At 39.9% G+C, this 18,159-nt stretch overlaps 1 protein-coding gene across 2 annotated transcripts in view; it reads right to left on the reverse strand.

Annotated features, from left to right (window-relative positions):
• slc8a1b (solute carrier family 8 member 1b) overlaps window positions 1-18,159 on the reverse strand; it is a 155,673-nt gene that overhangs the window by 10,246 nt on the left and 127,268 nt on the right. For both annotated transcript variants that reach the window (XM_028006480.1, XM_028006479.1), the window contains exons 8-9: window positions 3,096-3,281; window positions 2,047-2,136 (exon numbers count right to left, since the gene is read on the reverse strand). In XM_028006480.1, the coding sequence (XP_027862281.1) occupies window positions 2,047-2,136; window positions 3,096-3,281 (276 nt within the window). The remainder of the gene's footprint in view (window positions 1-2,046; window positions 2,137-3,095; window positions 3,282-18,159) is intronic.

An 18,159-nucleotide genomic window follows, 5' to 3' on the forward strand; every position in this document is an offset into this window, starting at 1 on the left:
AAACAAGGCTTTTGCCAAGTCCTCAAACTACAAACTCATTCAAGTTACCATCTCTCTCACTTCTCTCCCTCCTTTTCCTCAGCTCAATGCGCATGTTTATGCGCACCATCTGCGCTAACTGTGATACACGAGGTTAATCATCTTGGAACCGCAGCACAGGATGGGTTTTATTAGCTTTAATGGCCACCGCACCAGGGCTCGGTTTCTCCGTGTTGATGTGTGTGAGCTTGTTTGCGTGTGTGTGTGTCAGAGAAGCCGGGGAGGTTCTCTTAATCGGGCTGGCAGCCTCAGGAAGGCGATAGCACTTTTTATTCCTGTTCTGAAACTCTGCAGACCGTGTGCACATCTGTTTGCAGTCGACTTTCTGGCCACTTCTAGCTGATGTATTGGTCTGTGAACCCGGCTGTTGGCAAGTGTGCATTTTTCTCTGGGTGTGTACATGTGTGTAGGATACACACAACACATTACCTTCATCCCCCGAATAGGACGACGGACCACCTGAGTGCAACTTGACGAATGGAGCTGCGCTACCAAAACGCTGTGCTCGCAATACAACAGGTTGTGTTGGCATTTCTCGGATTACATGGTTTGCAGGTAAACGTGTCGGTTCTTTGCTCTTTTGGCTTTAGCAGTATAATGTATAATCGCATGACAGGCGCTTTTACTTCCTGTTAGGGTGAACTGGGCTACAAACGTCTATCCATCAACCATTTCTGTTTCTGTTGGCCGTCGTGGAAACAGTTGAACTGAACTATGTAGAAAACCGCTTACTCTGTATTATAAATGAAAGGACGAAGGACTAATAACAAAAGTTCCTGGTAATTATAAATGTGAAAATTCAGACAAAATGATCCCTGCAGGGGATCACTGATTAACGCTGACCAGAGAAAACTTTGCTCATAATGATCTTAGGGAGCTAAATGCCAAAGAAAAGATTTGATTGAGCTGATGTAACATCCAATAATGGAAGGTTATAATGAATATTTTGGAAAAAAAGATATGCACAATCTTGCCTATGCATATTTCAGAGGGACTTGGAACAGTTGCTAACATCAAGGTATTCAAATAACTGATTTTTTAAACATCATGTTCTTACAATTAAGATTTCGAAAAAAGTGCCAGGAGTTTTACTTTTCCACCTCAGTGGAGTACATGGTAACAAAGCACAGCCCCTTCCCCACCTGTTGCTGCACACTGAATCAACAAGCTCAAATGAAGGCGAGTCTGTTAAGCAGCGGACTGCAGTAAAAACATAATATTTTGTGCAACAAGCATTTCAAAATGTACAAGAAAAGTAGCAGGGATTTAAAAAAAATTATTTTAAAGTAAATAATTCAACTACAAATATATCTGTAATAATCATTAGTCAGAAGAACTGCTGTTTTTTTTGTTTTCATGAAAAGCTTTTTTTTTTCTTTCTAATACTGTGATGTCAACAGGCGCCTACATTATTCCTCAAGGTTGTGCAAAAATCCCGATGCTTAGTGCAACTATTGTATGTGCAGCTTTAAATTTAATGACTTGAGGAGCCTTGCACGTTCATTTTTAATTAACGGAGATGCTATTAAGAATAAATAAAACGTTAATTTGAAAAAGAAAATCTACTTTTGTGTATAAAAAGCTTAGATGCTCACAAACAACTTCTACTGACCATTTGTTTTGGATCAATGTGTTTTTATTTGATGGAAACTTTGTTTGGAAGTCATTCTGACCTGGCGCGGTTTGACTCGGAGGTTTCCAGGCTCAGCAGGGATTCGGTGAACTTAAATGAGATTTCTGCGGCCCACAAGGTTCTGCTTGGTAGGAGAATTTTGGTGCTTAGAAAACATTTTTCTGCCTCTGCCTGGGGTGGGTGAATGAAAATATAAACCATAAGGGTAAAACGTTTAAAAATGCCTGATGATAAGTGTCGAGATATTCGCTTGTAAAATTGTTGTTTCACCTTTTTGGAGAATTAAGCTTTAGTTTTTGTGAATTTGATGGAAAAAAAAAAATCAATCCCCTTACTAAATCGTCACAATATTCAGAACATGAACATGCTCTCACCTGGCACAGACGTCCCCAGTGCCACAAATACGACTGCTGTGACGGAGTCTTTGAGGCCCACGGTGCAGCCAAAGTGAGAAGCCAGATCCCCTGCAAAATATCACAGGAAGTGCATCACGATGACGTCATTTACACAGGAAATGCTAAATGTCGCACTGCATGAAACTTAAAATGGCAACCCGGTCAACGTAAACAAGTGAGATGTAAAAATATTCATTTCAGCTGAAAAAGTGAAAGTCATACAATATAGATTTGATTCAGTTGTAGAGGTATATTTCAAAGTTTTATGTGGATCTAGTCTGATAATTATGGTTTATAACTAGTAAGTAAACAATTTATTTATTTTTTATTTTTTACACAGAACCATTATGAGTATAGATGGGCCAATAAAATATCAAGAATATTGACTTGACAGCTGTCCATGAGTTAGCTGGCCTGTACATGTTAAACATATAAATGGAAAGTTGGGTGGAAGAAAAACATATGACCAAAAACAAGGTATCAATAAGGGTAAGTGCAGCCTTCTGATGATTGGTTAAGCAAAGTTCAAAGATTTGCAAATGTCACATTGCGGATGACATTAATCTACATTTAATTTAGAAACTATTAAGATTCTCAGAGTAGACAGGAATAGAATCCACGTTTCTTGAGGTCCAGTAGAAAGTTTACAGATGCAGTGATGATTTGGGGCGCCACGACGTCTGCTGCTGTTGTTCCACTTTATCGAGTCCAAAGTCAGCACAGCGATCTACTGGGAAAATTTACCGCCTTTCATGCTTCCTTCGTCTGACAAGCCATATTTTCCCCCCTACAGGACTTTGCACCTGCTTACACTGCAAGAGGTGCCAATACTTGCTTTACAGACCATGGTGGTACTGGGCAATATGATTATTAAAATTAACAACTATAAACACTTAAAATAAAAATTTTATGAATGAGTTTCTCTCTATATATATATATTGCTTGGAATTAAATACAATTCACACTAATATCCTAATTAATCATGATGCACCTGTGTAGTGAACTACTTTATGGGACTTTGTGCTCACCGATGACAGCAGTGAGCAGTCCGATCATACAGATGGACACGACGAAGCAGGCCCAGCCGCTCCAGTAGTCGGTGGGCGGAACGAAGGCGAACAGAACCTTCCAGAAGACGGTGAGGAAGTGCATGACGTAGTCAAAGCACGACGGCAGTTTCTCCTCGCCGCACTCCTCGTCGTCATCATCCTCACCTGGGAGGAAGAAACAGAGTTCAGGCAGAGCCTTGATTGGGATTTTTTTCTTTTCTTTTATTTCTCAAAGCCGAAAGAATCAAGGACACAGCACGAACGGGTAAGCGCAGATGTGAACTCTGCGGTGCAGTTGTTTGTCAGAAATGCCGAAGGTTCAGATGAAAAACAACAACAACAAAAAATCCCCCCAAAAAAACCCCCAAATTATATTGACTTTTCCCATGTTGTGATTCTCGAAAGGTTTTTCCATGCTGGTTTCCGCTGCGCCTCCTGAGTGATTTCTGCTGGCAATTCTGCAAAGCCGGTTTGGTTTAATAACCATGGAAACAGGGGAGTTGTTTACCGGTGGGTGAAGCTGATTGCTTACAGTGAGATGTCAAATCCGTGATGAGTTTAATAAAACACACAGTCAAGTGAAAACAAAACCAAAAAAAAAAGGAAAGAAAAAAAGTGCAATGATGGTACAATGTTCCAATTCTATATGCAAAACAGATTCACAATGGGGGAAAAAAACTACACTTATACAGCCATATTTACCATCTTTAACTTTAACCTGACATTTTGAAAAACCTCATCAGTCAACTCAAATAAATGTCAGATCAATAATTTGTGACCCGACTGCCCAACACGTCTGTGTAATGTCAGTATCAGAGTCTAATCACTTCCTCAGGACATGAGCTATAGCCATCCTGATCAGCTCTCTCAGAGTGTGGATATTGACTGTGATTAAATGCAAGAGATGCTTAAACATAAAATTCAAATTACTTTTCCAGCTCGATAAAAAAAGCCAGGACCCCTTCCTCCCCCGCCCGCCTCCCAAAACCCCAACTCCCATTTCTGCTCCATTTAGAAAAGGCTCAAACCAACAAGTAAATGAGGCTGCACGCTGCTTGAGTGAAACGCAGTGATTGGGTGAATCCCAAGGAGAGCAGTGACCTCCCATTGATTTCATTTCAGTCATCCACTTCCCGTCTACTTCAAAAAAATAAAAAAGATGCCGATGCGATTCAATTCCCCCGAGCAAACCACAGCAGACCAAAGCAAACGTTTGCACACTTGAGGAAAGTTTTCCACCAGTCCCTCCCCCCATATTTTGGCCACCAATTGCAGAAGCATCGAGTGTAACAACCGTCCATGCAATTTTTGCCTTAATACAAAAAAAATGATCAGAAACAAAACTGAAGTCATTATCTTCGAACTCAAAGAGGAGCCATCCAGAGTCACAGTGCGGCTTCAGTTATTACAATTGGAAACCAGAAATCTGGACGGACTCTGACCTGAGCTTTCAGAGACACATAAAGACAATTACAAAGCCAGCCTTCTATCACCTGAAGAATATATCCAGGATTAAAAGGACTAATGTCTTTTAATCCTGGATATAGCAGGATCTAGAGAAACTTATTACACATTTATCTTGGTCCCTGCAACAGCGTCTTCACAAATCTACCTAAAAACCAAACCAAACAAATAAACCCCCCAACAAAACAGACAGCTACAGTTGATCCAAAACGCTGCTGCTTGCATTCTCACTAAAACCAGGAGTGCAGACTTTTAAATACTTTGGTTTATAAATCACCGAATGGCTTAGCACCACAATACATTAAAGATCTGCTCCTGTTGTATCAACCTAGACTATTCAGGTCTTCTGGTTCTGCTCTGCATCCCCATAAACCAGAACCAGACATGGAGAAGCAGCATTCAGCTTCTCTGCACCACAAATCTGGAACAAGCTTCCAAAAAACAGATGAAACACCGAGTTCCTTCAAACTCAAGTTATGTCACTTCATACCGTCAGTACAACCCCACCTGTTTAGAGTCGTCTCTGATTAATAATCACTTGAACATTGATCCACATGCTTAACATGGATTTGCTTGATGACAGCATTTGACGAAATGTAATGTATATTGCTCGTTTCATAATTGGTGACTGTATGATGATTTTTCTAATTATGTAAAACACTTTAAATTGCCTTGTTGCTGAAATATGCAATACAAACAAACTTGACATCTAACTCTGCCTCCTAGTTTTTGAAAGATCTCACATTTGTGCTTTAAAAAATGGAAACCATTTCTTACAGGGTATCCTAGCTTCTACCTTGCACACCCCCACGCACCCCCACACACACATGATGTTTCCATGTATCTGTAGTCTGGTGCTCTTGGAAACAACAAAGCTTTTTTTTGTTTTGCTAAAAGCTAATTCAATTAACCGACTGTAAAGGAAACATTTGGATCTGGCCATTTAAGGGAACGCGGTTATTCACTCTGTCAATGGCAAGCTAATTCAACTGAGGTGTGCAGTTTCTATAGCTTGCGTTCCTCAGCAACACAAACGTTGGTAAGTTAATTTAAAGTCTTTTCTACAGGGGCCAAGAAGTCTGTAATTAAAAATAATGGTTGAAATCATCAAACACAAACAAACGGCAGAAGGTCAGAGCAGCAGGCGACGCTGTCATGACATATAAAGGTTTCAATTAGGCAGAGACGCTCGGCCATGAATTATAAAACGAGTCCAGTCATCTGAGTTATGTCACTTCATACCGTCAGCAGCTCTCCGTCCTGCTCACACACTCCATGATGGCTGACTGGAGCCGTTTTCTCGCACGGCTGGGTAACTTCTTTTTTTTTGCCTTCTTTGACAGTAATTCTGAGATTTATTGAGCTTAATACATCCAATGCTCGCCTTTCTTTGTGTTGAAAGTATAGCTTTAGAAACACGCTCGTACTATTCCTTTTATCTTTTAAATTTCATGGGAAATCTCTCTCCGTTGTGTATGTGTGTGTATATATTATTGTAACAACATTTCATTATTTTGTGCCGTTACCTCATTAGAGCAAACGGCTGCAAATTTGTGTGTGCAAAGAAATATTTTCTATTAATTTGGTTTATTAGGGGGAAAAAAAAGCAATTTATTCCAGCTGAGTTATAGAAGTAGGTTGTCCACCACACTTTTCTTCCTTGCCTTACGGAGGTGCTAGATTGTTCTCGTCTCTCGCTGCCCGCTTATACTGTTCAAAAGTCGCAATCTCGTAGGGTTTGACAAATGACGACGAACTGCGGCTTGTTTCTACAGGCCGCTAGCCAAGTGAGGTGTGTGTCCATGACTACGTCCGCCTGCAGCACTCTGCTCTTTAAGTGATATGGTCTGTGCACAAGAGATTTGGAAGAATCCTGCCTGACACAGTGTGTTTACACAAGGCTCTCGTCCAGGCCCACAGACGAGCAACGCAGTTTGAAACTGATGTGGCCAAATAAGCCGCGGTGCAGGAAAGCCGCGGCTGCTGAAACGAATTTCTCTCTAATCGCGTCCCGCCGCACGAGGAGAGGAGGAAGGAGTTCTTCAGCGTGTGGCAGTGAGAGTTCTTACAGTGGAAAGGAGACTTCACTTATTACAGGTTTCATTTTGATTTCGCCTTGAACGTGTTTTTAAAGGGGCCGAATCATGTAAAATCGACTTTTTCAAGCTTTGCATCTCGTTATAACTTTACTCCATCATCAAGGCATACCTCGAGTGTTGCCTTGATTCTTTCATGCATATTTGCAAAATCCTTTAATCACCCATGTCAACAATTCGGCAGTGCAAAACACCTGGGTGAACCTAGCGCCGCCTAGCAGAGCAGTCCTCCCCTGCGACTCCCTGACTCAGTTCCTTCAGACTAGCCAGCAGCAATTAGCAAACTCAACTGTGCATCTGCTGAGCTCACTATACGTCTCAGTGCAAACGCTGGTAAAAATGTTGTTAAATGGTTAATAGAGGAGCGATGTTATGATGATGTATGAGTTTCAGAAAGAGTAGGAGTTTTTAAAGAGACACTGGCCCAATTTCAAGGCATTTCATTACAAAGTCACTTCATACACATATAGCATTTTCTTAACAATTGAAGTTTACACTTGAGTGTGCTATAAAACGGCACTATAAGCCTGGGAAACATAATACTGCCACTTTAAATGAAGCCTTGTCGGCCGAGAATTTCAGTCTTTCTGTCCATGTAGCTTTGACTATTTCAGTACTTTCCGTAAATCTCTTGGATTAACTTTGTCAACAACAGGGCAACTAAAATAACTTTTCTATTTTATCATTAGTACTTAAGATAACAGATGACCAAGTTTAGTCAAAACTCATTAAAACCAGCGATTAGCCCTTTAGTTTTGAACTTCATTGCAAAAACACACAATCTTACCAAGTATTTCTGCTCTAGTTTCTATTGCAAGTTTCTTAGTGCACTTGAAATAAGACAAAACTAAGATACAAGTCACTTTTCAACAGAAAATAGGAGCTTGTTTTAAGTCCATACTTTCTTAGTATTGATGAAAAGGTACAAGCTATGAGTTAAATAATCTACCTGTGGAACAAAACATTTTTTTCACTTACAAAGAGAACTTTTTAAATTAAAATTAAAGAATTATTGACTTAAAACAAGTTCCTATTTCTTGCTGTAAGTTAGTTTTGCCTTATTTCAAGCACTAAGGTATTTGCACTAGAAACTAGAGCAGAAGTACTTGGTAAGATTTTGTGTTTTTTGTAGCTTAATTGGTCCAAACTATGCCAACCACTCCATTCTGGCAGCGTCCGTAAGTCATCTGTATCTTTTCAACCGAGTACCACAAATGACTTCGAAGCGGTGAGAGCCTCTTTACAGATTATGGGAAAGCTTAATGTTGGTTCACCACAAAAAGCCGTTTACTGACAGCAACTTTGAGCTGCTCTGAGAGAAACCTCGCCGTGATGAGAAAGAATTTTGCCGTCGTAATGCTGCGTTACATCCTTAGAGGCGTCGGCGCACTGGGACCCAAAACGAGCAACTCCCGGTCACTGTGGCAGCCATCACTAACACAGAGTAGGGAAAGACAATTCATCATCTGTCCCTGCCTATGCCTCTTATCAACGTCACTCGGACTTTGAAGATTTCAGTGCAGTCACAGAAACAAATCACTTTGATTATTGAAACCACCAGAAAATAGATTTGACAGGCCTTAGACAAGCCTTATATTATTTCTTGAGCTTCAAAGTCTTTTCCTATTCACTTTATGCATTTAAAAAAAAAACAAAAAAAAACTTGCTATTTTATTTTGAGGAAACAACCATATTTTCATAATCTAAGAGACTTTTTTTTTTTCTTTTTTTTTTAAAATCGTGCTGCAGTCGGACAGCTGTGTGACTAATTATGTGAGCGTGGTCTGTCTGCCAGAACCCCCAATGACATGCTCATGTTTGTATTCATGCACCAGCGGTTCCGTCAGGCTGTCTGTCAGGGGCACACGCTAAAACACAGACTCGGAGTCAGGCTGGCAGGTCCTCCAGCTGCACGAAAGCTTCGAGCTCTGAGCCGAAGCCTCGCTTTGGACTTGGTCGTGGACTTTCGAGCGTCGCCTGAGCCAGCCTTTCGATTTATGGCCCGGAAATGTCTCCTGTCCATCCACGTGAAGCACATTTGAATTTCAAAGCTCTGGTACCGTTTTGAACACAGTCGGTTTATGGGTTGATGATTGAACAAGTCATCCCGTCTCTGACAGTCTGTGATAAACACATCAATTAAATAACCGGCAACTTGGTGAGTCACTCATTCGTCATCTATAAGTCACAAAAAAAAACAAAAAAAACTTTTGTTCGAGGCAGACTGTAGGAAGACAACTTTGGGATTTGTTTATGCCAGTGCATAGAAACAAAAACATACAGAGCCTCGCAAAATCATTTATGCCCTTTAACTGTCACCCCCAAAACACTTACAAGTCAATGCAGTCAGGATAGATAAGCAAATTAAGCAACATGTGTTAATATTAGGCAATAATAAACGTTCTTCATATGCAATTACAGGTAACATTTGAAAACCTGGCTTGCATTTCTATTAGAGTAGATAGAGCTCATGTGTGTGATTTAAGCAGGGCCTCAGATTTTTTTGAAGCATGTTAAACACCATGAACACAGCACACAGTTCAGGAATAAATCTTAAAGGGAAAGTCTTATGTGTGCTTTGGCCACATGGTATCACTTCATAGCTCAATAAAGTAACTATGTCGCCTTCAGATGTTATAAAAACACTGCATATATCAAACATGAGGCAAAAAACATAAGACTTTGCAGTTTGACACCTTGAAATTGGGCCTCCGTCTCTTTAAGAAGCTTCTGCTCTGACGTTTTGCCGTCAGCACATCGTCACAACAACATTATTCTTCTTTTAAACGTTCATCGGAGCACTGGACTGAGCAGCAGTTCACATAATAAGTTCAACAGATTTTGATGAGGGAAGAACGTAATGGCGTGATGCAAAACTCAAAAGTTGATTTTACGTAATACTGCCCCTTTAAAGCAGGTCGAAGCTCTTAGTTCAACCTGATGCTGTTCTATCCATGTCTTTCCCATCTTTGTATTCATTCACCTTATTGGCATGGCCCATCCTCTGACTTCCGCTACAAATGCACCTTTTCTCTGTACTTGTCTTCTTTTTCTTGAGTGCCACATTACCTACGTTCCCCTCGGGTGCGGACACACAGACGCCCATAAATAAGACGCCCTCACAGAGGAGCAGGTGATTGAACAACAATGTGGACTCAGTAATTAGAGGGCAGTGGAGTGAGGAGTGGCTGAACATCCATCTTTTCTCTCCCTTCTCTTTGTCCCGCTCATTCTTTGTCGTAGCAGTCCCCCTCAGCACCTTGATTTCCTGTCCATTGATTTCCCCCCCTCCCCTCTGCCTCTCCTCCCATTGTTTTGTCCCCTTTTGTCGCTGCATGTGCCTTCCAATTCGTCTTGTTCATTCCCCTTTTCGACCATGTTAACAACACAGTGTTTTCTCTCAATCTGTTTAGCAAACAGGATTCAACTTGAAAATTGGCTTCGTTATGCCGCCGTCTCGAGGGTGTAGTTTTTAATTTGTTATTAGAAGGGCTTTTGGCCCTCCTGTTGGCTCTGCCTGCTTTAAGTCCGTTTTGTTTCTTGTTTGAGCAACACATCAGACAAGTTGCTAAATTGAAGTGCGCTCCTTCCTCCTTGTGAAATTTCGTGATTCGTTTTTCACTGTGGTAGTACACATTGCAAATTTGTAGTATTTACCCATGATATGTCGTCACAGACACACACAACATAGCATTGATATCTGGTGTAATTCTGGTCTTACAGCAGAATTACCTGGTTTAAGTAATTCTGCTTTATAAGGAGTAAACTGCACTGTTTATTACCTCCATGGTGCAGGTGTGAGAGGTTTCAAAATTCTTATTTAATTGTGAAGAAAGAGAGATTTTTTTTTTAATTGTTTTTGCTTCTAAACTTTGTTGAGAACTGACGTGTCAAGGTTACTGCTGTTATTCAGTATCAATATCAATTGTTCAGCTCCAATCTTGCTAGAGAAGTGATGCAATGTCCTTGCATCAGTAGAAAGAAAAACTCTACTCATTTCCATTTCTATAATCATTCTTTAACCAAAGCATATGAGCATGTGAAGTGTTTGAATGTATCTTTTTATGCATTCTCTCCCGAATTAAACTGGTATATTTACTTTTTAAGTTAATAAAATATAATCCTGGACTACAGTCATTAAATATTTTAGTTATCAAGACCTATGAAGAATGAAATCTTGATTAATCAGGGATTCTACAGCATTGATATCTTTTTTTTTTTTTTTTTACCTCGACGTTTTGTGCTTAAATCACTAACAATCGTGCCTCTCCATCAGACCTGTGGACAATCATATGCCAATCATCTCCAGCCAGGTCACCAATTTGTCAATTTTCCAGTCTTAGATGATGGTTACCAGGATGTCCGACATGCCAAGCTGAAGGTTTTTATGTTCATAAGGTGCCAGTCTAAGATTATGTGTACGACCTGCTCGAGTACCGCACCATTTCTGTTGATTACCCAGAACGTGATGTTCCTTTTTGAAATGTTTTCAATACCACGTGCATTTCTAGGCAGAAGGGCCTGGATTCTTTGGTATGAAGGTGTCATTACCTCCACAAATGGGACTCAATTTCCTCAGACAGATTGCAGAAAATCTGTGTAGAAAAGCTTGAAGTCACCAGACTGTTCTCGCTTTACTAAAATCCGACACAAATAATCATTTAAGGTTTCTTCCCCGACTCATGTCTGACCTTCAGTTTGTGCTTAATTTGAGAGGCTGCATCTGGTTGTTGCACTAATAGCAAATATTAATAATGGAGTCTGCTTGGCATTCACATATGCATTTGAACCGCACCAGACTTCACATCAACCGAACCGACACCTAGCTTTTTAGGCGGACCAGAATTTGCTTTTTCGGTCTGCATCAGAGTTTGATTGCACGTTCACACCTCTACACAAAAAAAACAAAAAAAAAAACAGACTTAAACACATTAGAGATTGATTAAAGCGGACTAAACAGGGCGTATTTTAAGGGGTGAATGTAAAATACAAAAGAATAGCCATTTGTGAAGAGGGAACGTCAGTGCTTGCTTTGCTTTCCACACGTTCAATGGCTTTAGATTTAATTACACTTATAACAGCAAAAGCCAAACAATATACAGCCTTGTGTGTGAAACAGAAACAAGTCGAAGATTTCTGTCCTTTTTCAGTAGTCGACTCACTTGAATCGCTTCGGCCACATCGTCGGCGCAGTTTTAAATGTTCTAGTCAGATGTTGCTTTCCATTACTGTTGAGAAAAGCTCCAGGCCATAGATATTCTCAGCTACCATAAAACCATATGAGACGCTCCTCTGCAGCCACTGAAGAACGAAGCTCTCATCATCAGTCCTAAATTTAAACTAATTATGTCTCTCCAATAGCCTGTCAATACATTTCCCTTATTCCACATCCTTTTGGAGTCGGGCTCAGTCAGTGGTTATATACACAAACATTTAGGGAACGATTCGTCACCTCATTCAACTTTTAGCCATAAATAACCTTTAGGGCAGAGACATTGCAGAAAATGACATTAGCACACAGGGTTCTGATTCGCCCTCCGGGCAGCACGCACAATATATGCCCACACACACAATCATATGGCCACTAATTATTTCCATCTATGTTGTCATGCAGATGTCAAGCAAGAACAATTAGGAAGTTCCTGTCAGCGTCTCAGATCATGAGCATCAAACCTGATTTGTTCCTTGGTAATTGCAGCGTCTTCGCAGAAGTTTTTGGACCTGCTAGACTTTCTCACATTTTGTCACGTTATAAAACCTAATGTGCTTATTGAGATAAAATGTGCAATAATATATTGGAAGTGAAATTTGTAGTTTCTTTTACCTATTAGTAGCTTCTTTGACTAATTTCATTGTTAATTTTGACACAGATGAATAAAATACATTCTGAAAAACAGGCTCTAGAGAAAGTTTTACACCAAATATCGCCTAAAACAGAACTAAACTCAACTTTCTGTGTTGAAGTGAAAGTTTTTGTTCCCCGACATTAACTGTACTGCACACAGCAATCACTGTTTCCTGTCTTCTGGTCCATCTTCACTGTGTAATCTCAGTAACCGTCTCCAGTTGCCACTGAGCACAGACTTGGAAACCCACAAAAGTATGAACATGCACACTCACACACACTCGCACCACATCAACCCGCTGACATTTGGAGGACTTTAAAGGCTCTCTAAATCCAGGTTTTGTGCTTTGAGATAAAGATCCCATAAGCGTTGTTGGGTATGTTTAATAGACGTAATGATGTAGTCAGATTAAGGTACGGTCTTAAATGTTTTCCCATAGCTGTTTTCATAACAGATGGGCTGGTTTAAAGCTGGACTCTTCAATCTTCTCCAGCGTTTTGGCAAAATAAAAAAGCACAAGATCTAGATTTGACTCTTGAAGCCTGAAGATGACGGAGTAGGATGTGTTCGGTCAAGATATAAACATGTTTGAAAGCGGCCTAAAGTTCTTTATTTCTATCCAACATCTGAGAGGCAACATGAGATCAGACTGTAGGCAATGAGGAGGATAGGGAATAAGAAAGATTAGACAAAGCTTATCTGTTGTAGATATTAAATCCACCACAGTATCAGTGACAGATGCTCTGGACATCAAAGCCTCGAAGCAGCAGCGTGTATCTGAAGGGTTGATCCATCACGTTACATCATGTCTACATTTGGGCTCATTGTGTAACAGTTTCCATGGCGTGTCGATGCGACTTCTATGGAAAACGAACTCCAAACAGTTCCAGATTGTTCCAGCGTCACTAATCCAATATGTGCAAAAAAAAAAGATAGTCCATTTTATTTACAAAATGACCTGCAGAAAACATTTGGCCAAAGCACAGGGAGGCCTCTGTTGGCTAAGAAAAGCTGCTCTTTGAGTTGTCTGCAGATGTGAAACAGTCCGAGGTTGACCTCTACGTTCAGAGTCAGTCTGTCCATGCTGCTGGCTAGTCCAAGGAAGCACACGAGTGAGTTGTGAGATGTTATCACATATTTTTATCATGCAATTTTTAATGTGACTTTTTAAGCACCCTAGTGGACAATAAACATTTTACATAAACACTGTTGCCCCTAAAACGTTGTAAGGATTGGACGTTCTGCAACAACAAAATGAACTTAGATTGACACTTATTTTCTAAAATTAAGACTTTGATATGATACTTGAGGTTGTTAGCAATAGTTAATGGAAGCAGATTAAAGTCTCACCTTTCTACACAAAATCCCTCTGGGCTTTACTTCAAACCTCAGTTTTGTTTTATGTTATTAATTCAAATTCATTGTTTCATTGAACATTCTTGCTTTGGTCCGTCTTTCTCTTTGGCTGAGCTAAAAATGCATCATTTTTCTTAGCCTCACCTGACCCTCTGTGTCGAATCTTTGACCTTTTTCTTTTCTACTTTGTCGAAACAATCATGGAGAACCAACACTTAGCTTTACACTTCACTAATCTTACCAAACATGGAGAAGCAACATCTGGTTTTATCAGAACAAGAATCCCGAGAAACCCCGACTAGTTCATAAATAACAGACTACTTATTCTTATTACACATGGGGAACCAATATGTAGTTTTATACTTTTACCTTTTCGTCTTTCTTTTGGTTTGTTGTTTTGTTTGTATTTCCTTCTAATTCATGTAAAGCACATTGATTGCCTTGTTGCTGAAAATGTACTATATAAATAAAATCACCTTACCTTCAGAACCACATTATACATTTAATATGGTATAACATTAACTTATCATCCACTTACATCCGTAGAGGTGACATGGCGTGTTTTTCATATCTGTGGAGAGATCAATCATTAGCCTCTCTCATCTGTACAAGAAAAACCAAATACTGTGGATTTAGAAAACATTTTTTTTGTTCAATTTCTTTGTTTATTGAATTTTAGTAATGTTAGTTCTTCCCATCAAGGAAGATTTACATGTAGGTATCTTAGCAAAGCAAAACAGAGCAAATAACTGACAATAAACATATTTCAAACTTGAACACCTTTCTGTATGTATCTAACATATGGAGATTTATATTGCATTGTGTATAATATACCAACCATAGAGGTTGCAATGGGAATCGAGGCATAAACATTTCTGTGCTTTCACTTTTAACACTCAGCATGAGGCCGATTTCTCTCGTCAGCGCCCTCCTGTTCACTCTCCACTTTCCCCGCTCTCGTGTGTTGCCTCACAGCTGGAAGTAAACTGCTGGTTTGATCTTCAAGCATCCAATCAGCTCTCATTCTCAAAAACGTTCAATTCAGAGTTTTGAACTGGCTTCATGTTTAAATAACCAGAAAAAGAGGAAAAAGAAAAAAAAAACAACTCAGTTTTCCTTGCCTAGTGCGCACAAAAGTTTTTTTTGTGTGTCCGGGTGATAAAGTGGATATACTGTATCCTGCTTTTAGAGGCTTCTGTTTCACTTTTACATCATTCAGTTGAGGTAGATATGAAGTGGAACTGCCAGGCTGTAGTCTCAAAACGAGTTGAGACTACTATTATTGTAGCTCCACAAGCCCATCTATCCCTTTTCTGAGATGTGTCAGAGAAACTCATTTTGGTGCCGTCTCTTGAAATATGAATGCGGAACTTCACACTCCGCCTCCTCCAGGCTGCAGACCCTAACCCTAACCCACTCCACCCATTTTTGGAGTTTGATGGCAGCTAACGCTGGCGCCAAGAACATCACTGCATCATTTGGATCACTCTCCAAGACAAAAAAGGTAAAAACAATGCCAAACTGTTTATGTAACACTATTCAAAACACGCAGTACGGTTACCTGCTCAAGGAGTTAAAGAAGGCGTCTCAATCAGACAAAGTCTTTTCTAAAATCCTTCTTGATAGTGGCAGAGAACTTCTTCAAACTGCCTGGTCAAATCTTAATTTTTCTAGGACATGTACCCCCCACCAAAGGGCAACAAGCCCTTCAAAGATGAGTGGTTTCAGTCACCATGATGCTGAGGAATGTTGTAATGAATTGTGTGGGTCAATAACCAAACATCTTGACATATCCACTTGTAGCTTTGGCATCCTTGAAATTAAATTACAAAATTGCTGTGAGAAATAAAAATGGCGGATAAGGGAAAAGGGCTAGCTGAAAGTCTATGACCTTGTTCAGCAGTTCCACAGCAAATACTTTTTGACGTAACAGTTAAAAGAGCGTAACAGGCGACAGAGAAAACTGAACGGACTGAAAAATATGACCCAAGAAGAATATAAAGATGTCTACCCAGCACAAGGAGAGACTAAATTCAACTAGAGACTCCAAGCACACAACAAAATGTATTTAAGGGCAAGAAATGTGGATTTTGTACGGTATGTTATCTTTAAGGATTTAAATGATTTAATTAAGCAGAAACGTAATTAATGTAAATGTGATTTCTTATGCCACGTGTGTGCCGTAAGACCAAGAATGTGTCCAAATAAATGCATCTATTAAAGGGGAAAACGGCTCTCTCTACCGCTTCAACACACACACACTGAACTCTGTCACTGTAGACAAGCTAATCCCAGATAATAGGGTAAAGACAGTTTTTTTTTTTTACTGGAACAGGCTCTCTAAAAAAGCACAAACACACAGAAACCCACCAGACAAACTAATTTGGAGACACTTAAGTGTATGAGCTTTCCAAACAACGATTCTACATGAATGGGTCTGAAACAAACAGGATTTCTTTTCAGCTGTACATCACAATTATTAATTCAATTATTTGTATTTCGTTCACATGCCAAAACTAATTGTTTTTTATTGCGTCTCCCTTTGATTGTACAGTTATTGAGGTATGACCTTCACCTTTTACTGCAGATAATGAGGACACTGCGGATTTTCTCGAGTAAACAATAACAAGCCTGTAGACATGGAGAGCTGTGCTAGAATGAGGCGCTACACCGAATCTTCCTTTATCTTACAATTAATCTTTTCACAAGAGCAGCAGATAGGGCTCCGAATTACTCTGAGGCTGGAAGGGATGCATGCTCTGAATGGCTACGAACTTAGAACTGAACCGCAAAGTGAGGAAGAAGTCTTAAATAAAGTTGTTGTCTTCTGCTGCGTAACCTACGGTGAATTCAAACTAGCCCTGCTTTAAACCCTAGTTCGTTTGACAAGAAAGTCTGGTTTGTTTGAGGAGGTGTGAATGTGTAATCAAACTCTGATGCAGACCAAAGAAAGCAAACTCTCTGGCACGGTTTGAATGCAAATGTGAATGCCAAGCAGAACCGGAGACCGCTCCAAAAGCAGGAAGCCAACTGTAGCACAGGGCATTCTGGGTAAATACAACCAAAATAAATGCGAGAGTCTAGCACTAGTGGGAGAAAGAGAAAACCAATAACCGCTAAATTCTGACACCATTCCATTTTTGTTTGCATTTTATGAAAACGAACTTGCGCTCAGTGTCTTGTTCAGAAGTTTTTGTGTGGTTTCCTTCAGTGGTTCTTGTTGCGGCGCCACCACGGGTGAGGAGGGGAACAGGCTTTTAAAAGGGCTTGGTTTGTTCGACAGTGCCGGGTGAACGTGAACCGCATTAGATGAAATTGTAACTAATGCTGCAAATTTGGTCCCCAATCAAACCGAGTCTACCGGACTATCAGGTGTGAAAACACCCTTACGCCTTTGATAGGCTCAGACGGTTTAAAATTCATAACATTAATATATAATTTAACATTTACGTAAATGGAGAATGAAAATTCAGGTGGTCAGCTTATTTTAGGATGCGATTGGTCAGTATTTGATAAAAATAAAATAAAATCATTTTTATTGTGCATGCCGTGTTTATGCTGGGCACGTCGTCTTTAAACTGTTTGGATGTCTTTTGAAGCCAAAACCTTTTGTATTTAAAAAACTCATCAACTGCTCTACATCTCCGCTATTTAACTCATGTTACCCGACTTTCAAACTAATTTAGCCATTAGTGGCAAACGTACTGTTAGAACAGGATTCCTGTCCTAACAGAGGCATTATTTAAAGATGTTCTCCTCACAGCTTTCATGTTTAACTGCTGATGATTTAAAGCCATCAGCTAAAATCGGCTCAGCTGACATGTAATTTATTGTTTATCTGGATTCATAATCTGTCATATGTTATGGTATTTTGCTTCCAAGAGTAAAACAAATACCAAATGAAAAGGCAGATTGGGATGATAATTCCTCAGTGAGGTGAAGTCACCCAAAGCCTCCAGGAGCAATATTGCTTATTTTTGATAAACAGGGGAACGTGGGCATCAGTTTGAGAGCTGGACAGATTTCACGCAACAGAAATTAAAGGTGTTTTCAACGTATGCGATAAGTTCTTAGTCTGTGTGGCAAAACAACACACCTAAATGCTGAGTGAAACTGATAAATAGTTCCATTCCTGGTGGATTTACGCTCGTTTGCAAGCGGAGCTGAAGGACCCAAAATGAACTGTAGGATATTTGAGGACAGTTTCTTCCATCACATCCCATTTAGTTCAAGTTTATCAGTTAAAAACCATTCGATAACAAATATAACCAACACCTACAC

This window comes from Xiphophorus couchianus, chromosome 22 (assembly GCF_001444195.1).
Source record: "Xiphophorus couchianus chromosome 22, X_couchianus-1.0, whole genome shotgun sequence".
In the NCBI taxonomy this organism is placed as follows: Eukaryota; Metazoa; Chordata; class Actinopteri; order Cyprinodontiformes; family Poeciliidae; genus Xiphophorus; species Xiphophorus couchianus.